The following is a 25,080-nucleotide window of genomic DNA, read 5'->3' as shown; positions in this document are numbered from 1 at the left end:
GGGACAGTGCCCATGCTGGAGTTTGAGCCCCCACAACCAACAAAAAAAAAGTACACTGTCAAGGAAAACAGAAGAATAAACAAGGAGTATAGTTTTATTTCCTCTAAGCATCTCTGCAAAACACTTAGAACCAACTTAAAAATTTTACATTAAAAGGGGGCAGGGGGAGAAGCTAACTGATTAGTACATTAGCCCCAACAAGCTATAGCAACTCTGACTGGTCCACGAAACGGAGAGGACATAGGGCAGATATAAAAAGAGGAAGAAGGAGAATTTACTGAGGGAGAGGACCCCGAAGTGGGCCACGAGGGGGAACTGGCGGTCGAGGAGTGGGTCTGGGTGGAGGGAGGGGCCCCCGCTGGTAGCCATAGGGTGGGGGTCGAGGAGGGCCAGTGTAACCATGAGGAGGCATCAGCGGAGGGGGCCCACGCATACCATGTGGAGGCATAGGACCTGGGTGACCTGCAAGAAAAGAAGAGTTGATCAGAGTGAGAAGCTGGAAGGGGCTGATATTGGGAGACCTGTGGAAGACAAGAAATGTAAGTTGAAGAAAGGCACAGGACAAAGGGTATTACCAAGAAAGCTTTACAAATGCATGTGAGAGAGGACATAGTGAACATCTGTAATCCCACCACTTGGTAAACTGAGGCAGAGGAGTGGTAAGTTCCAGATCAGCCTAAGTTACCTAGCTGGCCAACCTTACATAGAAAAGAGTGGGGGGAGGGGGGAAGGAAGGAGAAGAGAGCAAGGGAAGGAAAATGGCCAGTGTGAGGCTAAAGGAGAACCTACTTACCCATGGGAGATCCGAACGGAGGCCCTCGGGGGGGCATGCCCATTGGGGGAGGTCCAGGATGAGGCATTCCAGGTGGTGGGCGGGGTGGAGGCTGCCCCCCAGAGCCTGGAGGCCCAGCATGGGGGTGTCCTAAGCCATGAGGGCCATGGTGGGCCAGCTGCATCTGAGACATCCCTGTGAAAGTAAAAATGATGCAAGGAAGGGGCTGGGAATATGGCCTAGTGGTAAAGTGCTCACCTCGTATACATGAAGCCCTGGGTTCGATTCCTCAGCACCACATATGTAGAAAAAGCCAGAAGTCGGGCTGGGAACATGGCCTAGTGGCAAGAGCACTGGCTTCATATACATGAAGCCCAGGGTTCAATTCCCCAGCACCACATATATAGAAAATGGCCAGAAGTGGTGCTGTGGCTCAAGTGGTAGAGTGCTAGCCTTGAGAAAAAAGAAGCCAGGGACAGTGCTCAGGCCCTGAGTCCACACCCCAGGACTGGCAACAAAAACAAAACAACAACAAAAAAAAAACATGCAAGGAAAAAGGGGATGGTAGGTAGATAAGGTAACAAAGTAAAGGAAAAGAGCAAAGGATATGGAAAAAAAGGCTGGTAAAAGTACCCTATCCCTGATCCCATCCCAACAGTACAAACCAACCACTCACTCAACTTCACTTGTTCCTTTTGATTTAGGATCAGTGTTATACAAAAACATGTATTAAGAACAATAGTGACAGGCTTGATAGGATAGGAGTAACCTACATGCTACCTGAGCAAAGATCTCATTGTAAAGGACAAATAATAATTCTTCAGGGTGGTGAGATTGATTGGGATACATTGTAAATGTACAGAAATATCTAAATGAATCCCCCTTTATATAATTAATGTATGCTTTAAAAGGAGAGGATAGATGTGGGAAGAATGATAGAAGGGGTGACACTGATCAAGATGCACTGTACTATAAACTAGGTGCTAGTGGCTCACCCCTAAAATCCTTGCTACTAAGGAGGCTGAAATCTTGAGGATCTCAGTTTGAAGCCAGCTTGGGCAAAAAAGTTCATGAGACCTATCTCCAAATAACCAGGAAAAAGCCAAAAATGGAAGTGCTAGAGCATCAGCCTTGAGTGGAAAAAGCCAAGTGAGTTCAAGCCCCAGTATTGGCACACATACACCCACAAAAATGTACTCATAAATTCATATGTTTAACTGAAACCCCTTTGCATATCTACTTAAATTTTCAAAACATTTTAAGAAAAAGATATGATGCAAGACAGAACTGATGTTAAAAGCTACCTGCTTGTTAAGACACATCTCGTAACTCTCGACTTTATAACACTATTTTAGTTTGGATGTCAAAGGGAGTATTATATGTGTGTAAGACATTCAGCAGAATTTCTGGCTTCTATGTACTAGGTGTCAGGGGCATTCTGGCCCCATCCAGTTGTGATACCAAAAACGTCTCCAAATACTGCCAAATGTCCTGAGGGTGGGGGAATGTCACTCTTGGTTGAAAACCGAGTAGACTATTGTGAAATTTTCACTTCTTTTAATAAGCAAGGCACCTGTAATTCTCAGGATCAGGAGACCAAGATCTGGAAGCTCACCCAGGCAAAAAAGACCAGGAGATTCAATCTCCAATTAACCCAGGCTAAAGGAGTGGCTCAAAAGGTAGAGAGCCAGCCATAAACCAACAAGCTGAGCAAGCACAAGGCCCAAGTTCAAGCCTCAGTACCAGAAAAAAAAAAAAAAAACTAATTTGGGGAATAAAGCCACACCAGTTTCTATAAATAACATCAAAACCTCACTGGCTAAGCAAAAGAAAAGCTTTTGCTTATATTCTATTTCCCTCCAAGAAATTCTTCTGGAAGACACAACAGTGGACATGACCACCAGAGCAGAGACTGGGATATGCAAATCACACAAGTGTGACAAACAGCACAGCATATTCCAGAAAATACCAATCTCAAAGTAATCAGGACCAACATGCAGTTGTGGGAGTCATCTGTATGATTCAAATTCTGAGAAGCCCTACATGCTATGCGTTTGGGTTTTTCTGCAGGCAAAAAGGGACAGACAAGACAACTCTGACTGTGAAAGTAATCCAAAGATGGAAATAATAGTGTCAAAGTAACAAAAAAATACAGTAAACTAAGTACAAAACAATGAGGAAATAGGAGCTGAAACTGGGGCACTGCCGGTGGGGAAGATGCTCCGGCATCTATCTCTTGAGAAGAGTAGGGTTGGAGGAGACATGGAGAAGCTCCTGGAAACAAAGAGGAAGAAGAGGCCTGAGAAGGGTAGAAGAGTAGAGCTATCGATTGAGCAGTAAGAGCATGTCTCTAGCTGGTTAATAACCATGGATGAGAGGTCCAGAAGACATCAGTATCTACATACTTAAAACCAGATACATGTCAAAAAGAAAAAGCATGAAAATCTAGCCACAAGCAGAGAAAAAGAAGCTTATCAAAGATGGCTGAGACATTCAAAGCTAAAGAACCCTGAGAAACAAAAGTAAATAGCCAAGAATTTAAAATTGGAAGAGGGGCTGGGAATATGGCCTAGTGGCAAGAGTGCTTGCCTCGTATACATGAAGCCCTGGGTTTGATTCCTCAGCACCACATATATAGAAAATGGCCAGAAGTGGCTCTGTGGCTCAAGTGGCCTTGAGCAAAAAGAAGCCAGGGACAGTGCTCAGGCCGAGTTCAAGGCCCAGGACTGGCCAAAAATAAATAAATAAAAAAAACTGGGAGACCTGGATAGTGACAAATATAGCAGAGATTAAATCAGTTAAGAAGCAGATGGGCTGGGAATATGCCCTAGTGGCAAGAGCGCTTGCCTCCTACACATGAAGCTCTCAGTTCGATTCCCCAGCACCACATATATGGAAAACGGCCAGAGGTGGCGCTGTGGCTCAAGTGGCAGAGTGCTAGCCTTGAGCAAAAAGAAGCCAGGGACAGTGCTCAGGCCCTGAGTCCAAGGCCCAGGACTGGCCAAAAAAAAAAAAAAAAAGGAAGAAGCAGAAATATTTCCTGGTTTCCCGTTTGTTTTTTGGGTTTTTCCAGTCCTGGGGCTTGAATGCAGGGCCTGAGCACTGTCCCTGGCTTCTTTTTGCTAAAGGCTAGCACTCTACCACTTGAGCCACAGCGCCACTTCTAGCTTTTTCTGTTTATGTGGTGCTGAGGAATCAAACTGGGTGCTTCATGCGTGCAAGGCAAGCACTCTGCTGCTAGGTCATATTCTCAGTCCCCTGTGTCTCCTGATTTGATAAATGGGTTACAATTTGTTGGAATGAAGTCACAAGATAATGAAGGCAAAATGTTAAGGAAATAGAAAACAGCAAGCACAGACTACTGTCAGAAAAACTTCAGAGGGGCTGGGGATATAGCCTAGTGGCAAGAGTGCCTGCCTCGGATACACGAGGCCCTAGGTTCGATTCCCCAGCACCACATATACAGAAAACGGCCAGAAGCGGCGCTGTGGCTCAAGTGGCAGAGTGCTAGCCTTGAGCGGGAAGAAGCCAGGGACAGTGCTCAGGCCCTGAGTCCAAGGCCCAGGACTGGCCAAAAGAAAAAAAAAAAGAAAAACTTCAGAGACAGGTGTTAAATGTATTCAAGTAAAATATCTTGTGTTTAACAAATGTCTCCAAGGAAAGAACTGAGATAGTTATCAATGAAAAACAAAGAGCAGCGAGATGAGCACTGACAGTATCCTCTACCAAGCTCATTGCTCCCTTTCTCAGCAAAAACCACCTACCTGGATGGGGCATCCCACCTGGTGGGAATGGGTGTGGATGTGAATGTCCATGACCAGGATGTCCAGCCCCTGGAGTTCCTGCTGCAGGGGGGCCATGTCCTCCAGCCCCAGGAGGCATGGGTGGTGGGGGCATGGCTGGGGGTATTCCAGGTGGGAGGGCTCCAGGAGGTGGTACTGGAGGTGGGAAGGAGCCAGGAGGTGGCATTCCTATAGAAGAAATGAAAGAAGAGTTAATGGTACTGAGCAATGTTCTTGAAGAGCCCCCAATCTTGCCTCACAAGTAGCTGAGCACTTTACCTTCCTCTCAACACACTAAAGCCAAAAGCAATGTTTAGCAAGTCAAACTTCAATCTCCTGAAGAAACCCAACTTTGTTCAGCATTACCCCGTGGCCCAACATACTGTCTTGGCTGGTTCTTTTGTCTGCATCCTGCCCCACCCCCTACAGCCCCCAAACAAACATAATCCAAACCAAAAGCTCTACCTGGTGGAGGAAGCCCAGATCCCAATGAAGACACTACAGGATTGGGGGCAGAAGGCGGAGGGGGCGCATCTGCAAACAGCTGATGAGGACGGTCGGCCTGCGAAAGTGGATTCTGAGCTGCCAGAAGTCGTTCTGCTGCTGAGCCATGGCGCTCACCCTTAGAGTCCTTCTTGAATGCATAAGACACTGTGATAGGGCGGTTACAGAGATACTGCCCATTCATGGCCTCAATTGCTGCATCTGAAGCATCAAATGAAGCAAAATTAATGAAAGCATAACCTTTGGAGTTGCCTGTGTCAGGGTCCCGCATAATTTTAGGGGTTTGTAAGATGACCCCAAAGGCGCTGAAAGTATCATAAAGCAGCTTCTCATCAATCTCTGGGTCCAGGTTCCCAATGAAAATGTTGGCCCCGACATCCAAGTTTTTGTTATGAGCTGATGCCTTGTTCACCCTGATGGGCTTTCCATAGAGTTTGATCATGTTCATGATCTTAATGGCATAGTCAGCATCTTCCTCACTCAAGAATTCAACAAAGCCATAACCTGGAAAAGTGAAGATGGGTAGTTAACGCAAGTGAAGAGATTCAAAATGGAATATAACTCACCCACTCGCAACTGCAAATAACATAAGAATGTCACTTCAACTGTGAACGGTTCCAGAAACTGTGAATTGACATTTGCGAGAAAAATCTCCCAAAGACAAACTGTGAACTGAAGTTGAAGGGAAAGAAATATTTTGGTTGCTCATTCCAAAACAGTTATGAATCCTGTTGGGACTCTCCGGGGGCAGTGCTCCCAAACAATATAGGCACTGAGCTCTTGTCCCGTACTTACCTTGATGCTGGCCAGTGACTCTATCCTTAGGCATGTGGGTGTTGACCACAGGCCCTGCCTGGAGAAAGAGTTCCCATAGGAGTGGCTCGCTGACCTTCTCATCCAGGCCCCCCACGTACACAGTGGCATCTAGGGAGTGAGAGCAGAACATGAGGGCAGGAAAGGAGTTGGTAAGGAACCTGAAGATGGATTTCGACATGGGGAAGAGGACGGGGCGAAAAGCATTAAAAACAAAAGCACGTGAAACCCCTAAACATCCTTCTTTACTGGGAATCTAGCGATTCCTCTACAGTTGGATGCTCAGCTGCAAAACTGGTCGCTTGGTGGGATTTTCTTTTTTTCCACAGCGGTAGGGAGGAAGGGAGTCGGGCCTACAAGCAACGCACCTGCAGGCCTCGGCCTGCACCGCCATCTCGCTCCCAGCCACCCCGGGGTCGAGCTCGTCCCCTCCGGGACATCGTCTTCCACCCTGGCGGAACCGCTGTTTGGCTCCAGCCGGGACCCCTCAGCTCCCCTGGGCTCATCCCCTCCGGTTACCCTGGTTCCGTTCGGAAATCGGCCCCGCAGCCATGGCGAAGAAGCTCCCGCGCCGTCTCTAAGCGGCAGCTCCGCCCCCTGACCTCAGTTACTGCTTCCACTTCCGGGCCAGCAAGGGGCGTTGGGTGGGGCCGTGGCGGGATGAGTGGGGGAACCGGAAGCCACAGCAGCCATCTTAGGAGCCGCGGAGAAGCGTTGGAAATTGCCGCGCGCACGCGCGCGTGTGCGTGTGAGTACGTGTGAGCGCGCGCGCGCGCGAGTGCGTGTGTGCGTGCCTGGTTTGGAGGTGCGGAGTTTGAACTCAGGGCTTCACGCTGGCGTCGTCGGAGCCACGCCTCTAGTTCTCGAGATTTTTATTTTTTATTTTTGCTAGTTAGTTGGAGTCAGGCGTACTTTTCTGTCCAGGCCGGCTTCGAACTTGGAGCCTCCAGGTCCCAGCTCCCTGTGGAGCCACGATCCCAGGCGTGAGCCGCCAGCGCCCGACTGATGACTGACGGCGGGATCTGTGGGTCAGAGCCGACCGTGGCCCCGGGACCTTTCAGAACTTCCTCTTAGGGCAGAGCCAGGCCGACGAAGAGTTCCGGACTCCCAAAAATGAAAATTCAAAAGCTAAGGGGACTATATGTTTATATATGCATATTATATATATACGTGTATATATTTACACACATATACATATATATTCATGTTGTGTTTTGCCAGCCCTGGGGTTTGAACTCAGGACCTGAGCACTGTCCCTGGCTTCTTTTTGCTCAAGGCTAGCACTCTACCATTTAAGCCACAGCACCACTTCCGGCCTTTTCTGTGTATGTGGTGCTGAGGAATCGAACCCAGGGCTTCATGCAGGCTAGGCAAGCACTCTACTGCTAAACTACATTCCTAGCCCTTCATATATATTTTTATATATCATAGAGTCATGGGTTGTTTTTTCTTGTGCGTGTGTATGTGTGTGTGTGTGTGTGGTGTACTGGATTTTTAACTGGTCCTTGGGACAAATGCTCTACCACTTCAGTCAAGCCTCCAACCCACCAAGTGAAACTGGGTGGTACCTAGAAAAGGGTGTGCAGAGGAATCCCCCCAACTCAGGTTCAGTTGCTCTGAGGTGCAGAGGCAGCCTTCCATTTAAGCCCACACAACATGTGTACAAATACAAACTCATGTCCCTGTATCAAAGTGTAAGGGGTTAACTTTTCCATCTTGGGGGATGAGATGGCACAATGTCTGAGCTGTAATGGCAATCGTTAATGCAGTGAAGCAAGCAAATCTGAGGTGCCAGCGGCAGGTGAACCACGTTGAGGTGTGGCTAGGATTGGCTCCAGACCTCAGTCCCAACCTCCAGAATACACTTGGTCCAGCAACATCTTTATAAACTTGTACCATTTCTTATAAATGAGAGAAAAGAGAACCCTTTCCCAAGTTTTATGTGAATTCTGAAGAACTTCACCTAACCCAAGTGTTTACTTCCTTATCAAAATACGGGATCCCACCTCCTATACCCACCACTCTGCTTCCTAGGATCCTGCATTGAAACACAAGGAACAATGCCAGCTATGTGTACAAATGTGCTTTAATGAACTTAAATAGAAATGCCACTACAATCATTCACACACACACACACACACACACACACACACACATCTATGGGAAGAAATAGAAATTGGATTTAAAACAGCAGCAGCAGCAAGAAAATAAGAACGAGGTCTCTAGGACATTCTTTAGAAATTGATAAACAGCATCTCTGATCTCACCATTTTAACAGCTAGTTATCAAAAAGTGGATGAAACTACCTCCACTCCACCACACCCCCAAAGGCAACTGCATTTTGGATTGTTTTTGTTTCTTAGTTCTTCAGATCACAAAATACATGTATTACATACATGTATCTTTAAGAACCAAACAAGACAGAAGAGCTGGATATTAGCACCACCATCTGCTACAGAAACTCAAAATGAGGGGCTGGGGATATAGCCTAGTGGCAAGAGTGCTTGCCTCGTATACATGAAGCCCTGGGTTCGATTCCCTAGCACCACATATACAGAAAATGGCCAGAAGTGGCGCTGTGGCTCAAGTGGCAGAGTGCTAGCCTTGAGCAAAAAGAAGCCAGGGACAGTGCTCAGGCCCTGAGTCCAAGGCCCAGGACTGTTAAAAAAAAAAAAAAAAAGAAAGAAAGAAACTCAAAATGAGCTTCTTTAAGAGGCTGGTATGTGAACAGCTAAGGCAGCAAGGCCAGATAGAAAAACTTAAGGATTAAACAAAGCCCTCTCTCACCCATGATGCCCCCTTGCCAGGCCTTTGAGAATGCCAGTGATTTTATTGGGTCTGGGAGAGAATGGTATTTGGATCTCTTTTCTTGCAATGATCCTGGGGAAATACTCTTGGTGTCCATTTTCTTAATAGCTCCTGAAGACAGGTCAGTTCCTCCTGGAGGCCAGAGATGGTAAGAGCCGACAGGCCCATCTGGGGAGGGGACAAATAAGGATAGAGATGGATATCATGGAAACTCTAGCTTCAGTAATCTGTCTGCTACTTCTTTAATGCTCTTCCTCCTTCCAATCATCCCTTAAATTCTACTCTAAGCATTTTCCCACTTCCCACACCCCAAACCTCCTCAATTTGATAACAGGAATAGTACTTCCAATCCCTGTAGCCCATTCTCCCATTCCCAACCCCATCTCTCCTTCTCACCTGGACCTCAGGCCTTCCCCTCAGGTAGCAGCGTTTCCAAAGCCTGATCTGGGGTCCCAAATATCCAGGTAGCAATAGCCCTGGAGGTAAAGGGCAAGCTCCCCAATGTGAGGGGAGCCCCCACTCCTGGTCAGCCAGGCTTTCCGAGGGGGTAGCAGGTCGAGAGAGCCAACGAGAAGAGACTGCCAGAAGAGAAGGACTGTCTCGCCAAGGACAAAGCTGATTCAGGGGGGTCAGGGCCCCTCTAGAGAAGAGCCACATAGAACTTGGAGGTCCAGGAACTATGAAGTTTGGCTGAAGAGGAAAGGGAAGGCAAGTGGTAATTGACAAACCAGATAACCCCAGTTTGGGTCAGGAAGTGTCCTGTACTAGAAACTAAAAGACAACCCTCCCTCTCTCATCTGTGCTCCTCACTAAGCATCAACCAGGTCTTGGGACTAATTAAAGTTAATATTAGAGAAACTTGTAAAATATGCGCACGAGATAGGAAGACTAACAAACAGAAATGAGGAAGACAAAAGGGATGCCCTCTGTGCTATTCTAGGATTTCTCCTTAAATGACAGGTATGAAACAGGAGTGAGGTAGCTTACCCTGAGACACTGTGTCTTTCTACTCCTCTAGTAGCATGACCTATGAAAAGTCAAGGGAATTTAGGAAGCTTAGGCATCTCACCTGCTGTCTGGGGAACCAGGATTCTGGGCAGTGCTCCGGGTCATAGCCAGGATTATGGAACTGTAATATCTGTTCATTGCTGTAGCGTAAATCCCAGTCCCAGACAGACAGCTGTACATTTATAGAGTTCCCATCTTGGGGCTGAGAGTTTCCTGAGGTGTAAACTTGTGTATAGGAGTTAAACTAGACAGAGGAATCAAGAAAAGAGCTAGTTAAAGAACATATATATATATATATATATATACACACATATCTACATATACACACATAGGTATATGTGTGTATATATTCCCCCAAATCAAATGTAGAATAAGTATCAATTTTCCCTTTCCAAAACACAGATTTCTCTTATAAAGCAAACCAAGACTAAACTTCCAAGAAGACTTCTTGGGAGACATAGACAAAAACGTCCAAACTAGAGGTCACTGACCTGTCCACTCTGCTTTCCACGCTCCCAGGGAGTATTTCTCAGGAAAGTAAGAGTGTCAGGAACCCTGACACTGTCATGCAGAGCAAGAAGAAAAAACTCAGAGAATTCAAACTCAGCTGGAAACTGCTGGAGAAGCTGCCACACACAGTCAAGGAAGAGGAGAAACACTGGGGCCTAAGAAGAGAGCAATTAAGGGTTAGGACTGAAGTATGGCTCAAGTAGTAGAGCTTTTGCTAGTTAAGTGCGAGGCCCTGTATTCAATTCCCAGTACTGCCAAAAGTAAATAAGAGGTTAGAGGGGAGTATAAGGACCTAGAAAGGTTGGATTACATAATAAGGGAATGGGGGGCCAGGAAATGAAAATCTGGGTTAAAAGTAGTTCATCAGGGTCTTCAAGTTCAACTAACCTCAGAACCTTTCTGATTCACGTCCAGTGGGTTACACTATATTATTTTCCTCCCTCCCCTTAGTTCATACTCCCAACCCTCCTAAATTGTTCTCACCTCTTCACTGGCCCCAGTTCCCCCAAACCGGGTCAGGAAGGGGTGACCAGCTGCCACCCACTCTCGCTGCACTACTGATTGGAAGCCAAATAGTGTTCGGGCTTCAGGGGCCAGAAGCAGCTGGACGAGTGAAGAGAGGAGGCCGTTGAGATCACGATCACCACGCTCTGGGTGATAAAGAAGAGACAAAGAAGGGACAAAGGGGGGGGGGGTCCAAGAAGCTAGGGAAGAAGAGAATGAGAAGAGGAAGCATGGCAAGGGGAAATAAGGGGGGGCAGGGAAAAGTTCAGGGTAGGTGGGATTGAGAAGGCACATAGATGTAAAGAGAAAACAAAGCTTGAATGATTCACTTCATAGACTTCTGCATAGAGACATCCAGTGTCACATACAGAAGGCAAAACCCCAATTCTTTTTTTTTTTTTAACTGAGTTTGTATTTATTTATTGTCAGTCCTGGAGCTTGAACTCAAGGCACTGTCCCTGACTTCTTTTTGCTCAAGGCTAGCACTCTACCACTTGAGCCACAGTGCTGCTTTGGGCTTTTCTTTTTATATGGTACTGCGGAATTGAATCCAGGGCTTCATGCATGCTAGGCAAGCACTCTACCACTAAATCACATTCCCAGCCCCAGAACCACCAGTTCTCAAACCAGCTTGCTTCCACAGTACCTTTCCCACCCCAACCCCAACCCCCATTGACTGACAGAAACATGGAGAGAAGAGAGGCTAAGAACATCCTAGTGTTCAAAACAATAAGCTGTAGGGGAGAGGCAGAGGCAGTTATAAACATGGGAAGTCATGGGTAGTTAGTTCCTAGAGACAGAAAGATGCTAGTGCTAGAAGACAAGGAAAATTTCTGGACCAATCCCATGAGCACTATCCAGCCAGGTGGGTAAAGGGAAATAAGGAAGGAATGGAGTGGGCTGACCCAAGGAACTCACCTTGAAGTACTACAGAACGAACCCTGGATGTCACTAAAACAGAGATGTCACTGGCCTTTCGAAGACAAGCCCTGGAAGAACAGATAAAGAAGAGCTGATCAACCTGGAGCAAGGAGTAATGGCTTGGAATAGAGGCAGACTCTAAAAGCCTGCCCCTTCTTCCAAGAAGCAGCAATAGCAAACTTCTTGGGAAACTGAGAAGAGTTCATGCAATATTTAGAAACCCAAGTATACAGACATTGGAACAGCTAGAATTATAAATCCTGGCTAGAAGGAGAGTACCTGACATAATCTAACCATCGTGTTCCTTCCAACGCTGACAGCCATTTATCCTCAGCAACAGATGAGTCTGGTAGAGAGCACAGGGATCAAAGGGACAGAGAAATTAGGAGAATTGAGACTGATAGGTTTAATAAGTTACTCTGATAGGTTTAATAAGTTCGGTGGTTACTTAAGACTGAGGGTAGGATGTTAGATGGAGAATTAATATAAAGATAGTAGAAAGCAAAGAGAGAGAAAAAAAGAATTTGTATAAAATGGAATAAACGTCCATATGTTAACTCACACACACACAAAAAAAGACTGAGGGTAGAAAAGAAGTAACTTTAAGGGTGGAGGATGTAACCATGATAGAGTGCTTGCCTGTCATGAGCCACTCAGTGCCCAGCTGATGGTACATTTTATAAATCTATTTTTTGTACGCTGGTCCTGGGGCTTGAACCCAAAGCCTGGGTGCTGTTCTTGAGCTTTTTTTTTTTTGGCCAGTCCTGGGCCTTGGACTCAGGGCCTGAGCACTGTCCCTGGCTTCTTCCCGCTCAAGGCTAGCACTCCGCCACTTGAGCCACAGCACCGCTTCTGGCTGTTTTCTGTATATGTGGTGCTGGGGAATCGAACCTAGGGCCTCATGTATCCGAGGCAGGCACTCTTGCCACTAGGCTATATCCCCAGCCCTGTTCTTGAGCTTTTTTTTTGCTCAAGTCTAGCACTCCACCACATGAGTTCCACTTTTGGCTTTTTGGGTGATGAATTGCAGGTAAGAGTCTCACAGACTTTCCTGCCTGGGTTTGGCTTCAAACCACAATCCTCAGAGCTCAGCCTTCTGAGTAGCTAGGATTACAGGTATAAGCCACTAGTGCCTGGCTTTATAAAGCTATTTTTTTAAGAGTATGTTGTGGCCAAGAAAATAGGCAATCAGTAAGTCTATAGAAAATGCAAATTGGGTGAAAAACTAAAGATCGAGCTTGGCACAGGTGGCTCACACCTGTAATCCTAGCTACTCAGGAGTTGGATCTGAAAATCACAGTTCAAAACCCAGAGAGACTCATTTCCAATTAACCAACAAAATGTTGGAAGTGGAGGCTCAAGTAGTAAAGCACCAGCCTTGAGAAAAAGCCAACTGTGCATCCAAGGCCCTGAGTCCTAACCTCAGAGCTGGTAAAATAATAAAAACAACCCTAAAGCTCATTGGCTGAAGGATTAATCATCTATTGTAGACAAAAATGGTAAACCAGGTAAGAGTGAGCAGGCCTAGAGGTAAAGGGCTAAAGGTTATTCTCACCAGGCAGGCAGAGGGCCCTCAGCTTCAAGTGGGCAAGCTGGATATCTGCCAGCCCAGGCAGTTCATCCATCGTGTCTACCAGGACAACATCGGAATGCCCCGCCTGGAGCATCGACTCCACTGCTCTGAGGGGAGGAAGTGCGACACTCAGGATGGGAGTCTTCCCAGAGCCCCTGTCCCTTGCATCTTCTCATCATGCTCCCTCACCTGATGTCCTCTTTGTTAGGGTCGCTGGCTGTATAGAAACCTCCACAGCGGACAAGGTCACTGCCTCCTGGGTGATGCCAGGATAGGCGCTTCAAATGATGGAGAAGACGGTTATTGTGGTCTCAACTAGCTCAAGCTATCCTTGTCCCACAATGATGGCTCAGAGTTCCCTCCTCTCCATGGTTCCCTCTAATCCCAGTCATTACCCAAACCCCATACTGACCGGTCCACGGCCCTGACGGAAGTGGCCAAATGCGCTCTTGACCTCACTGTCTAGAATCCGGCTAGGGACCCAGAAGTACCGGGGGAGGCTGCAAAATTAGAGTGATGTCACAGCTTGGCTCAGTGATCACCTAAAAGGTAAAGCTTTCTTACCAGGAAGCTGCTTTAGAAGGACCATTTCAAGCGATCTCAAGTTTTGAGAGCAAGGAAGGAACTGGGCTTAGGAGGCTGGAGTTTGTGGAAGTCCTACATTCAGAGGACAGGAACGAGGAGGAGGAGTGCAACAAGGATTAGAGTAGACCAGAAAAATCACCTGGTAGCTACATCGAACCTCTCGTTGACGGTGCTCACCCTCCAGCCCCTGGCACCCTGCTTCTTCAGCTCCATCTCCCAGTCTTCTAATGTTTCCAAGAGAGGAATAGGAGGTTTTCTGAAATCAGAACCCTGTTCCAGAACTGGAATGACACATAGAGGATGAGAAGGAACAAAAAAAGTTTCTGAGCTCTTGTTTGCAGCCAGCCCTGTCTGCCCCCTCTCCCCCCCCACCCCCCATTGTCCTTTCCTTTCCCTAAAGCACACTTACTCACCAGCCTTGCTCAGCGCAATCCCTCCATACTGCTGGGTCTCACTGCTCTGGGCTCTGGCTTGGACAATAGCCATGGTTACCTATGGAGGAAAACACATCCCAAAACAACAGCAAAAACACAACCTAGAGGAGGGGGCTTCCACAGGCCATGGGGTCTGGGTTAGAAGGGGAAAAGAAATCAAGAACCCCCAAAGCATAGAATACTGATTCTGGGAATCATTTTAGGAATAATATCATCCAACGTGTCTTGTTTTACAGAGAAGCAAACTCACCCATAGTCACACTGCTGGTAACTAGCAGAGCCAGATTAGAATTCAGGCCCTTTACCCTCATAAAACTAACATTTATCTCAGCCTTTTACCTTCTCCCTGAAGAGAGGAATAGGAGGTCTGATGAGAGAGACCCTGAAGGATAGGAGACTATTGGGAATTTCCAGGGAGGGGCAGTTCCTTTTATCTTCAAGGTTTTTATTTTTAAATTAGCTTATATTAGTTATAGGGGGGCAGAGGTTCATTGTTACATTCCCCCATGTGTTTACGCAGTATTCCAATCCATTTTACCCCCTCTATTACACTCCCTGTTCCCCACTCCCTGAAATAACTTCATCAATAGATTCCCATGTTTCATTTTCAAAATCTATTCAACCTCCTCTGCCCTCCCCAAAGGACTTCTGGTTTATAAAGAGAAGAGGGATCTTCTGGTTAGTGTTTTGCTTTTTGTTTTTACCTGAAAAGCCTGAGGCTCTAGTCCTCCAGCCTCAAAACCAATTCTGAGCAGCCGGAAGTCTCGCCCATGAATTAGAATCTCCGCAGGGATGAATTTAAGCTGAGAACCTGGATGGAGCTGAACTCGGGATAAGCCACTCACTGAAGTCAAAAGTTAAGAGACCAGGGTAACCATGATGTTCCCCTAAGAAGAGCTCTCCCACCTCATTCTCTTCTGAGAATAGAGAATGAATGGAGAGAGGTTCCAACCATCCCTTTTAATGACCCACAAGCTTACCAGCTTCTAGTCGCTCAATGTTGACCAAAGAAAAGTCATATTCACTGCTCAGGGGTGTCTCCTAGAGAAAGCCATGACTGATGTTATAGACATCTGAAATAACACTTTTTCTACCTTGGTGGTCCCTCATCCCATGTAAGGGGGCACCACTCCTAGACCAATACCAACCACTGGTGCATTCAAAAGAAACCCTTAACTCATAATTTTTATCTAAATACTTGGACTTTTTTTTTAAAAAGCGTCTTACTGTGTAGGGCCCATTGGCCTCAAATTCACAATCCTCCTGCCTCAGTTTCCCAAGCCCTGGGATTATAGATGTGTGCCACTGCATCTAGCTTCTAGTTGTTTTTGCTACTGCCTAACCAACCATCTTACCTGACTCCGTTGCCATCCACAAGGCTGGAAGGTAACCCTAAAGTTGGTACAGATCAGGATTCCAGGCAACTCAGGTTCTAGCCCTTTCCTCAGCCCAGGGGCCCATGCTAGGATCTGCTCCCCTAAGGAGAAAGAAGGGAAGCCAGGTGTTGTCCATAGGTAGGTACGTACACCTACTCTTCTGTGACCAGGAATAGAAGAAGGGAAGATTAAAATCCTTCCCCATGCTCACTGAATATATGCTTTGGGAATAAAGAATGTGTAATTTAAAAAAGAAAAACCTCTATAACTAGAACAGAGCATGGAAAGCAGGGCCTGTACTCAAATAGTTACTGAATAAATATGTGAGGAAAAGAGTTACAAGGTAACCAGAATGAATACCAAGGACTCAGTTCTCTCTGCTGGCTCTGGTCAGAGAAGAGAACAAGCTTCAGGCAGAGGTACTTTGAGCCAGGAAAGGAATATGGAGGTGTCTTTAGTGAGGAATTTGGAGGGGCTTGGAAGGTCAGAGTATTACCTGGCAGGCATCCCGAAGCCAAGCTGGATGCCAAGCTGCCAAGCTTCCTGGGCTCCGGCATCCTGGACTGTTGAGAAGGGGAGAGGGTTAATCCCGCTCCCTCCTCCCCCAGCCCTGGAGTCTGGGAGTATCTCAGCAGCTGGGGGAGGTTGGGGGAAACTGAGCTCCCAGTCGGTGGGAAGCTCAGGACTAGGGTTGGCAGACAGCAGAGGGAGGGGCTGGTTAATGGATAATGAGACGACGAAATTGAGACGGCTAGGGGCCGAGCAAGCTCCAGCAACAGTTGAGAGACACACCCTCCTCCTCGGGACCCTTTCCTCCTCTTTCATCTGCATGGCGTCCCCATCCATGCCCTCCTCCCAGCCGCCCCTCCATTCCTTCTCCTTACCCCCATCTCTGGTTCCTCCTTCTGGGGGGCAATGTTGAAACTCTGGCCCCGACCCCCCCACCACATCTCTCTGACTCCATCCGGGATGGAGCGGTTAAGGATGGAAAACCTCAAGGATGCTCAGTCCTTCTGGAGAGAGGCTGAATCTTGTAGTTAAGAAAAAGTTGGGGTCAGGAGGGAGGACCCAAGGAACAGGAGCATTTGAGGTGCATGAGCACAATTTGGGGGGGTCTTAGAAAAGGTACGTCCTGCCTAGTCGGAGTAGGTTCTCCAGAAACTTCAGTCGTCTCAGGAGAGGGCGGGAGTGATGTCCAGCCCCTTAAAGGAGAATACACACTTTTTTTTTTTTTTAAGTTCAGAGGAGCCCGGGGGCGGAAATGGAAGAAATGGGCAACTGAGACGTAAAAATACCCAGACTCTTTTCTTTACCCCAACTCTCCTTTCCTAGTCTTTTCCTGTTCATGAGTGTTGGCAACTGCTTGAGGGAAGCTGTAACACCAATTATTAAACTGGAATCATTTGAGCTACTGCTCCAGACTCTAGATAAGCAAAACACTGGAGGCTCAGATATGTTATGTGTCTTCTTAAAGGGAGGGAGAAAAGGAATGCAAAAATAGTTCAGGCCTCTTCATTTCCTCTTCTCATAAATCTGACAGAAGTGGCTGGAAGGGGAGGTTGATTGAGAAGTGGACCTCAGGAAATCTTGTCTGGAGGTTTGAGGACTGAGGAGGGGCAGGTTAAAGTGTTTTTGTACGTGCTTCTCCAGAGAGACATCTTCCGCGAAGGGCATGGGGAAGCAGGGAGAGATGAGTCACAGGAGGTAGACTCAGCGCAGGTAAGTCTGGGTTTATATCCTGGGGGTAGGCCTGGGAAGAAAAGATCTTACCACTTAACCTTTCCTGAAGCACCCTAACTAGGTGTGCCTCCCTCCTCCAGCCTCAACAACTGACCATAATAGGTACTTGACTCCACCTCCAGCCCAGACATCTGATCACCAGATGAATGATTCAGGTTGAGTCTTTCAAAGCCCTGGGCTAGAAACCTCCAGGCAGGGCCACTGTTGAGGGATCTCCCTCTTCCCCAATGCAACCCATGAAGCAAGGATGAGGAAGGGGTTCACAGGCAAGTGAAAGCCAGACAGCTCCCATGACCTAGGGGCAGGAATGCAGAAATCTATTCAGACATGAAATGGACAGAAAATAAAATGCAAGACAAGAGGAATTGATTAGCTGCTGTTTTATTGTTTCGGAGTGTGTACAGAGGCAGCAATCCGAAGGTGGGGACCGTTTTCCAAAGTTACTTTTCAACGTGCCCCGCCCCTCCAGGCACACACCCTTCCAGCCTCAGCTTTCAAAGTTCCTTGTTTGGCTGCAACTGTGGAAATAGTGATGATATTGTGAGACAGTCCAGAACATGTAGGTTTACACCTGCTAGGAAGGGTCCCAAGAAACCTGATTCTAGAAGTCCTAAAAGCTACAGAGCACCACTACATTCCATAGACCTCAACCTGCTGAGGGAAGAAGGCATTTCTCAAGCTGTGTTTTAATAAGAGCATAGGAAGTGGGTATCCATTTTAATGCCATCAATCCCTTTTCTTCCCCCATCACTCTTTGTTCCAGACTCATTCTATTCTTTAATACTTGCAGGGATGAGAGGAGCAGAGGAATACAGAAGAAGAAAAAAAGTCACAGGGATGAGGGGAAATCAGAGAGATTGAGTGACTTGGATCAGCATCTAACCAGGAATGCACAGGATGTGGGGAGCAGCAAAGGGGTCCTCACAGGAAGACTACCTCTCGCCACCCAGAACACAAGCCCAGTTCACTGGGTGAGAGGAAGGGTGGAGAGGCAAGAGACTGCAGCAGATTTTTCCATTTTCAGAATTCTGCTCTGGTTGCAGGTTTGTGCCAGGAGTGAAGGCTGCCGGGAGGAGCGGCCCGAGGAGGGGGGTGGAGCTGAGTGACTCGCTATATGACTCACCGATCCAGTTCTAAGCACTGAAGGAGGCCAAGGTTCTTCCCACCCCCACCCCCTCAGCCAGCCTCCGTGGCTCTTTTCTACTGCCCCTTCCCCACCTGCCAATTGGGGGGGTGGTGGCACACATAGTGTCAATTTGGAGACCAGAGAATATTTTGTTGATCAGCTTGAGCCCACAGGGCAAAAAACAAAACAAAACAAAACAAAAACCCTATGATTTGCAGACTGGGTATCTGCAAAGCAAACAAGACAGAGTGCCGGTATGACTCACTGAAGCTGCAGTTGAAGGGCTCGGAAGGAAAAAAAAAAATAGAAAAATCTAGGGAGCAGGTGATTTCAGGCCAGACTATTGTGGCTAGGGCACTGCCTCCTTGGAGAAAGGAGGACAGATTACAGAGGGGTCTGACTCACAGTAATCTCTGAAACGCTCCTTATGGGGAAAAAAAAGTTACTGTGACTTTGGACATATGGTTACAAGGATAAGAATGACAAGAGCGAGCTTCTTAAAAGTCCCCGAGAACCAGTTCCATTCTTTTGGGCACCATATAGTCTTCTAAATATACTACAAGGAAGTCATTGTTAATTTTATTTTCACTAGTCTGAGTGTGTTGTAAGAAACAGCCTACGGGCGAGGGAAGGGACTTCCATTCTAAAGCCCTGCATAATACTGATTTTTAACACCATTCCATACTCCTTAAAGAAACTGAATCTTTTACTGGTGGTAGGAGTATGAACGGAGAACCATGTATTTGATAGGAAGGTGCTGATCTACCACTTGAGCCATGCCTTCAGCTCTTTTAATATATATGTATTATATATATTATATTATGTAATATATATATATATATATATATATATATATATATATATATATATATATGCCTGACTAGTTAGGATCACCGGTGTGAGCCACCCATGCTTGGAAATATATTTTATTGACAAAAACCAGTATGTAGGTGGGATCACATCTATAATCTAGCTACTCAGGAGGCTAAGATCTGAATTGAAAGCCAACTCCTACCTTCAAGCAACAAACCAGAACTAGAGTCTAGGCTCAAGTAGTAGAGCACCAACCTTGAGTGGCAGCCAAACTGAGTGAGAATATGGGGTCCTGAGTTCAAGCTCCAGTACTGACACCAACAAGAAAGAAAATCAGTGTGAGGGAAGAGATTTCAGTTGATTCTTGTAACTTTCCGTAAAACTAGCTGGGGTGAGTTAAGGGAGTGATTTTCAGGCCTGTCCCACAGTATATAGCTCCATTTGGGAGGCCACACTGTCTTAAAAAACCTCAGTAGGTACCCCATATGCCCAGGGTTAAGGAAAACAAGGGCATTTATATTTTAAGCCTGAGGGATGTCAACCTCATTTAGGGTTCAGGGGTCTTATCTTCCCACTTCACTTACATACCCTTCCTATACCAAACAGCTTTTACTCATTTGAACAAAGCTCATTTAAGACTCCCCACTCCAATACTGCAATTGCATGGGCTTGCCCGGTTCACTTCATCTCCCCAAAATACCACAAACCAATCCTTGTCTGTCTTCATTTCCTAGGCATTACATTATTTCTTAACACCCATGCCACCAAAATACTCCCTAAGATACAGCAAAACAAATGTTACTATACCCTATATACAAAACTGTGTGTTTGTGTGTGTGTTACCTCTGTGTTCCTTGTTCTTAGAATGAAGTTCTCAGTGCCTTACTAGCTTACTCAAGTAAAAAAGAATCCTTACTGAAAAGCTCTATGGCTTAAAGTCTTATTTTACCAATTTTACTCCTAGAAACCTTCCCCAGAATTTCCATCTTTTTCTCTTTGAAAAGAGCACAGAGAATTAGAATTGGCTAATTTATAAATAAAAACAAGCAGATACACATTTTTTTTTGGATTTTGTTCATTTGTTGTTTTAAAAATACATATTAACTAGAATCTATTAACAGATCAAATCCAAACACAGCAGTCCAGTGGAGAATCAACTTTCCGGGTTTTATTCTCTGGGAAAATCCAATGTTTCCATTCCTATTGGTCCAGGCCAGCACTATGTATGGAGGCCTACAGGAGAGAGAGAGGCAAGCTGTGCAGACTCAGGGGGCATGGGTTTGACTCACAGGGGTGACTGGTGTGGGGGAGGCAATGGCGGATCACGGAGTGGTTCATTACTGCTGGTCTAACTCTAGAAACAAGGACATGACTTGGGTGAGGTGAACACAATGCTCTCACCTGATCACAACACTGGAGTGCTTAACAACCCAGGAACCAAGACAAATACTATTTTGATACAGTAATTTTTTTTTTAAAGCAAAAGTTAATGCTAAAAAAAAACCTCATGATGAACAACATACCATTTTTTTTTTTTTTTTTGGCAGTACTGGGGATTGAATTTGGAGCCTCATGCTTTAAAGGTAGGTGCTCTTCCACTTTGAGCCATGTCTCCAGCCCAAAGTTTTGTCTTTTTTTTTTCATCTTTAAGTAGTTGTATAAAGGTGTGTCAATTTAACATGTTCAACCCCAAATTTTAAATAAAGACAAGATTCATCCCCACACTTGCTTGATTCAGCCTCATTCCCTTCATCCTGGTCCTGTCAAATCCTAAGGTTTTGGTATTTTGTTCAACATAGGTTTTTGGTATTAATTTTCTAATGATGAATTAAAAACTACTGATTACTGAGTAGACTTTTAAATTGTGTGCCCAAGTGCTTTCATATTGGGTTCCCTCCCTATCCTGAATTACATAAGCCTCCTCCTTGGAACCTCATGGCTTCTTAAAAAAAAAAAAAAGCCTAAGCATTGCCATGGGGAATGATTAAATCAACAGACCAACAAGGAAGGAAAATAAATGACTTTTGAGTTCACTGAAGAGAAAGGAACCTTTCTAAGCAGAATCGTTCCAATGAGGAGGAAGTCTTGACTCGCTTTGTTATTGAGGGAAAATAGGACGAAAACTTTCTCTATGGGGCAGAAGGAATATATGAAAACAAGAGTCCGCAAAAACACACATACACATACACAAGCACACACACACGCAAACACACACACATGTGCCTTATATTATATGTGGGGATTGATTACATTCTACTAGATGGGTGCTGGTATATACCTCAACAGCAAAACCCTGGTATACAAAAAACAGCCCCAGTTAACATTCTCGATACTTAAGTACACTTACTCTCCCTTCTTCATATGCACCCATGAGTGTATACAATTGCATAGATGATTTTTTCCCCCCAGAAAAAAATATAAAGAAAATTGGCCCAGTATTAGTGTTCTAGTTTAAAGCTCTTAGTAATGGCTCTGGCCAGGGTATAGGCTGTCCAGATTTGTGCTTTGTGCAAAATGCAAGAGTCCCTCCCTTCTGTGTCTGCTTCCCTACTCCCAGTCCCTGGAGAAAAGGCCTGGGTGAGAGAAAGGGGGAAATCCAAAGACATATGAACTCACTGTGACTAGTCTGTGATCTGTGGTTATAGTTCACTAAAATAGATTTCTCTTACTTACCTTTATAAACTGCCCTTAACCCCCTTCCCCATGTTTCAACATCATTCCTAATATCAAAAATATCACTTCTTACAAAGTATTTTATTATTATTTTAATAAACTAACCACAGATTAAGGTCAGCTATGGCTTAACAAAAGAAGCCAGGATGTTAAGTCCATTCTCCACAAGGAGAGAGGAAGGAGAAAGAATCTCTTAAATAGGAAAAAAAGAATAGCAATTAACTTTTTGAGTGTATTTTTGTTGGGGTCCTTTTGTTTGTTTCTTTTACTTAAAAAATTAGTCAATAAAGTAAGTTGCTTTTACAGAAACAGCAGCAGAGGATGGTCGTGCTCTATGTAGGTTTTTGGTTTTTGTTTGAAACAGTCAGGCCAAACGTCTGCCTTTCCCCCAGCCCTCCTAGGTGCGCTCAGACCCCATGTGGTTATTGCTAAGTAGTTAAAAAATAATCACGCGGCACCCACTCAACCTGAAGAAAGCAACACACACGGCTGCGGCTGCTCTTCACATCACTTCCCTTTCCCACAGGGAATGTTTGTTTTTTGTTTTCTTTTAAATAAAATTAAAGTCTCTCTCTTTTTTTAAATTATAGCCTTCTTAGCTTGAGCTCAGTCCTCAAAAAGGATAAGGAAAAAATAGGGGGCAATCAACAATCTCCTCTCAAACTAGATGGATAACAAATGACTATTTAGAAGAAAAGAAAACGTAAAAGGAAAAAGAATCCCCTTTTAAGTTCTTCTATTTCCTTTCTCCATAAATAGGGTCTTAAGACTATCCCCCTCTTCAGAACAAGCACCCCAGAGCACAGGTTATTGCTTTGTCTTTACAGATGCTTTAGGAGGAAAAATGGGTCCAACCATAATATCTGCCTCAATTCCAATCAATAGCAAATGTGTCCAATGTCTGTCTCCCTCCACACTTCCAACTCCACCACCATGGGCTTTTTTTCCGCCCTAAAAGAACTTTGGTCTGTGTATTGTTTTTTCCTCTTTAATTGACTGAGCCTTTTACCTGTTCTTCCTTCCCCCAGACATCGGCCCACCTCCCACCCCAACACACCAAACATCCCCCTACTACTTTCCCTTAGGTTCTGGATGGGACCCAAAGGGTTGAGAGATAGAATCACCGTCTTTCCACCATTGCATCTCCTCAGTCCCATCAGGTCAAGCTCTGCGAAGGAAGGGATGGCCCGGCCCTTTGGGCACCATCCAGCCCTGTCCTGCTCCTGCCAGTCTGGCAGCAGCACTCCAGCGCACGCACACGGGAAAGTTTCCAGCCAGGCTTCCACATACATTTCTGCATTTGCCCCATCAACACCGGGACTGGGTCTCGATAAGCCAAGGAGTCGAGCTGAACTTTCTTTGTTTAGCCCCTTGCCCTCCAGAATTGTACCCACTCAGAACCTGTGCACCAGCAGCTCCCCACTGGGCTCGCGCTCCCGCCTCCTCAGTTCTTCCCTGTAACAGCAGGAGCAGAAGTTGTTTGTCTCAGGGTGTCCGTAGAAGCTGCAGCTTGGTTGCTTACATTTGGTCTGGGTTGGGGGAAGCCCCCGGGGAGCTCCAGACCATCCATCAGGCTCAGGGGGCTCTCTGTAGCCGTTGCTATAGGAATCAGCCACGCGGAAGGGGGGTGGTAGCAATGCACCCCTGTAAACTCCATCCTTGCCTGGCTCTAGAGAAGAGATATTGTCCTGGTGGGCATAGGGTCGCCCAGGAGGGCACTGTCTGGGGAAGGTGGCATAGGGTGGAAGGCCTCCCCCACAGGGACCCCCTGCCAACTGCCTCCTGGGTTCCTGGCAGTGGACACCCCCAGTAGGTCGAGGGATAGTAAAGCCCCCAGGGTAGCCAGTAGAGAAGGCCATCGCCTTGGACTCTGAGGGGGCAGGCAGCTGCTCCTCCCCACCATCGGGCTCGGGCTTTTTGGCTGGAGGAGGCCCACTACCTAACCCTCCATTCATGATCTTCCTCTCTGCCTCTTTCTGCTTCTGCTCTGCCAGGAATCTCTCCTCGGCATCAGAAAGGTAGCGCTGGATCATCTCCTCCTGATATTGGTGGCGGTGACCCATCTTCAGGGTTCCAACAAAAATAAACTTTCCCTCCCCTTGCATTGCAATCCTCATAATGCTCAGGCTTTGCATCACCTCCTGGCTATACTTGCTCCCTCCATTTCCAATAGACTCAGACGTGGGCTTTTCCAATAAAGGCCCATCGCCAGCTGCCTCCTCCTTGCCACCCTTCCAGCTCTTCAGAGAGTTTTTCTTCTTTTTCTCCAGTGTTTCGGTGCCGCTGCTTATTCCCGACCCAGGGCCCACCCCTCCAGGCTTAGAGCCCTTGCTGTGCATCAGGCCTCCCATGTTCTTCTTCAGCTTGCTGCCCAAGGTTTTGCCAAAGCTTCCCAGTTTGTTAGCCACAGAATCTGCCCTCTTCTTGTCCTTCTCCCGGTCCCGCTTCGACTTGTCCTTCCGCTTGCTGCCCTCATTGCCAGTAGAACCACTGCCTACTGACTCCTTGTCTGATTCGCCAGACTCAGGAGTAGAGCGGGGCTCATCTCCAGCAGAGGCTGTGGGGGACTCAGGCTGGGCCAGAGGAGCCTGAAAGAGAAGAAGACAGGGTTGGCAGACATCCCTTTGGTGGCCTGGGGAAGTCTTCAGAGACTTCCAGCAGATCCCAAGGTTCCCTGCAGTCAGTGCCATAGGAATTAGCTACATTGGGAAAGGTGGTAAGCATCCTTGGAGTCACTGCCCTGCTTCAGAGGAGGGCTGTTGCCATGGTGAGAGAAGCATCACCCAGGAAGCCACTGTCCTTTTCTGGCTCCAGTCATCTCTCATGGGTCAGGGAAAAGGGTATCTAATATTTTCTATCCCATCGCCATCAGTTCCTCTCCCTTGTATAATATGGAGATACCAAACAAAGCCTGACTACTCTTCAGAGGAAGACACAAACATACTACACATGGCACTTGGGTATGCAGTCTAAGTGTTTTATAGATACCAGAGTGCTCTTTATTATAGAATTGTCTATTTCCAAGTCTGCTCAAAGGAAGTTTTAACTAACTACAACCAGCCCAAGCCTGTTATGTACCCCCAACTTTTATACTTGAGGTATTATGGAGTTTGCAGATTTGCCCTCATGCTTATGTTC

At 46.4% G+C, this 25,080-nt stretch overlaps 3 protein-coding genes across 7 annotated transcripts in view; all 3 read right to left on the bottom strand.

Annotated features, from left to right (window-relative positions):
• Nucleotides 1–73: 73 nt before the first annotated feature.
• Sf3b4 (splicing factor 3b subunit 4) lies at nt 74–6,494 on the bottom strand. Its single transcript, XM_048357085.1, has 6 exons — nt 6,391–6,494; nt 5,854–5,982; nt 5,020–5,562; nt 4,537–4,743; nt 794–967; nt 74–462 (listed from the first exon to the last, which is right to left on the bottom strand). Exons 1-6 carry the CDS (start codon nt 6,422–6,424, stop codon nt 275–277), a joined length of 1,275 nt encoding a protein of 424 aa, XP_048213042.1. The 5' UTR covers nt 6,425–6,494; the 3' UTR covers nt 74–274.
• A 2,079-nt stretch (nt 6,495–8,573) lies between these two features.
• On the bottom strand, nt 8,574–16,840 carry Mtmr11 (myotubularin related protein 11). 3 transcript variants are annotated; one of them, XM_048357082.1, is made up of 17 exons: nt 16,475–16,840; nt 16,087–16,156; nt 15,570–15,691; nt 15,195–15,255; nt 14,919–15,058; nt 14,194–14,272; nt 13,920–14,061; nt 13,608–13,695; nt 13,385–13,473; nt 13,178–13,302; nt 11,902–11,968; nt 11,620–11,690; nt 10,681–10,901; nt 10,179–10,352; nt 9,749–9,931; nt 9,076–9,369; nt 8,574–8,847 (listed from the first exon to the last, which is right to left on the bottom strand). In XM_048357082.1, the coding sequence occupies exons 1-17, from the start codon at nt 16,538–16,540 to the stop codon at nt 8,701–8,703; spliced, it is 2,139 nt and encodes a 712-aa protein (XP_048213039.1). In that variant the 5' UTR covers nt 16,541–16,840; the 3' UTR covers nt 8,574–8,700. The 3 variants fall into 3 exon arrangements, with proteins under 3 accessions (XP_048213039.1, XP_048213041.1, XP_048213040.1); XM_048357084.1 differs by having other exon boundaries at nt 10,681–10,847; XM_048357083.1 differs by having other exon boundaries at nt 16,087–16,153.
• Nucleotides 16,841–20,733: 3,893 nt separating this feature from the next.
• Nucleotides 20,734–25,080, bottom strand: part of Otud7b (OTU deubiquitinase 7B) — a 63,205-nt gene continuing 58,858 nt past the window's right edge. For all 3 annotated transcript variants that reach the window (XM_048356453.1, XM_048356455.1, XM_048356452.1), the window contains exon 12: nt 20,734–24,530. In XM_048356453.1, the coding sequence (XP_048212410.1) occupies nt 23,337–24,530 (1,194 nt within the window). In that variant the 3' untranslated portion in view covers nt 20,734–23,336. The remainder of the gene's footprint in view (nt 24,531–25,080) is intronic.

The sequence above is a fragment of the Perognathus longimembris genome, chromosome 11 (assembly GCF_023159225.1).
Source record: "Perognathus longimembris pacificus isolate PPM17 chromosome 11, ASM2315922v1, whole genome shotgun sequence".
Classification (NCBI taxonomy): domain Eukaryota; kingdom Metazoa; phylum Chordata; class Mammalia; order Rodentia; family Heteromyidae; genus Perognathus; species Perognathus longimembris.
This window is presented reverse-complemented; position numbering and strand designations above follow the sequence as displayed.

Bases quoted from the DNA above. Each gene is read 5' to 3' on its own strand.
- Sf3b4 (XM_048357085.1), bottom strand. From the start codon at position 6,424: ATGGCTGCGGGGCCGATTTCCGAACGGAACCAGG. The intron at 4,744-5,019 runs GTAGAGCTTTTG...TTTCTTCTATAG, and splicing joins ATCTGGGCTTCCTCCACCAG to GAATGCCACCTCCTGGCTCC. The intron at 463-793 runs GTAAGTAGGTTC...CTTTTCTTGCAG, and splicing joins TCCGTTCGGATCTCCCATGG to GTCACCCAGGTCCTATGCCT.
- Mtmr11 (XM_048357082.1), bottom strand. From the start codon at position 16,540: ATGTGGTGGGGGGGTCGGGGCCAGAGTTTCAACATTGCCCCCCAGAAG. The intron at 16,157-16,474 runs GTAAGGAGAAGG...TCCCCTTCTCAA, and splicing joins AGGAGGAACCAGAGATGGGG to CAGTCCAGGATGCCGGAGCC. The intron at 15,256-15,569 runs GTAAGATGGTTG...GGCTTTCTCTAG, and splicing joins GTGGATGGCAACGGAGTCAG to GAGACACCCCTGAGCAGTGA.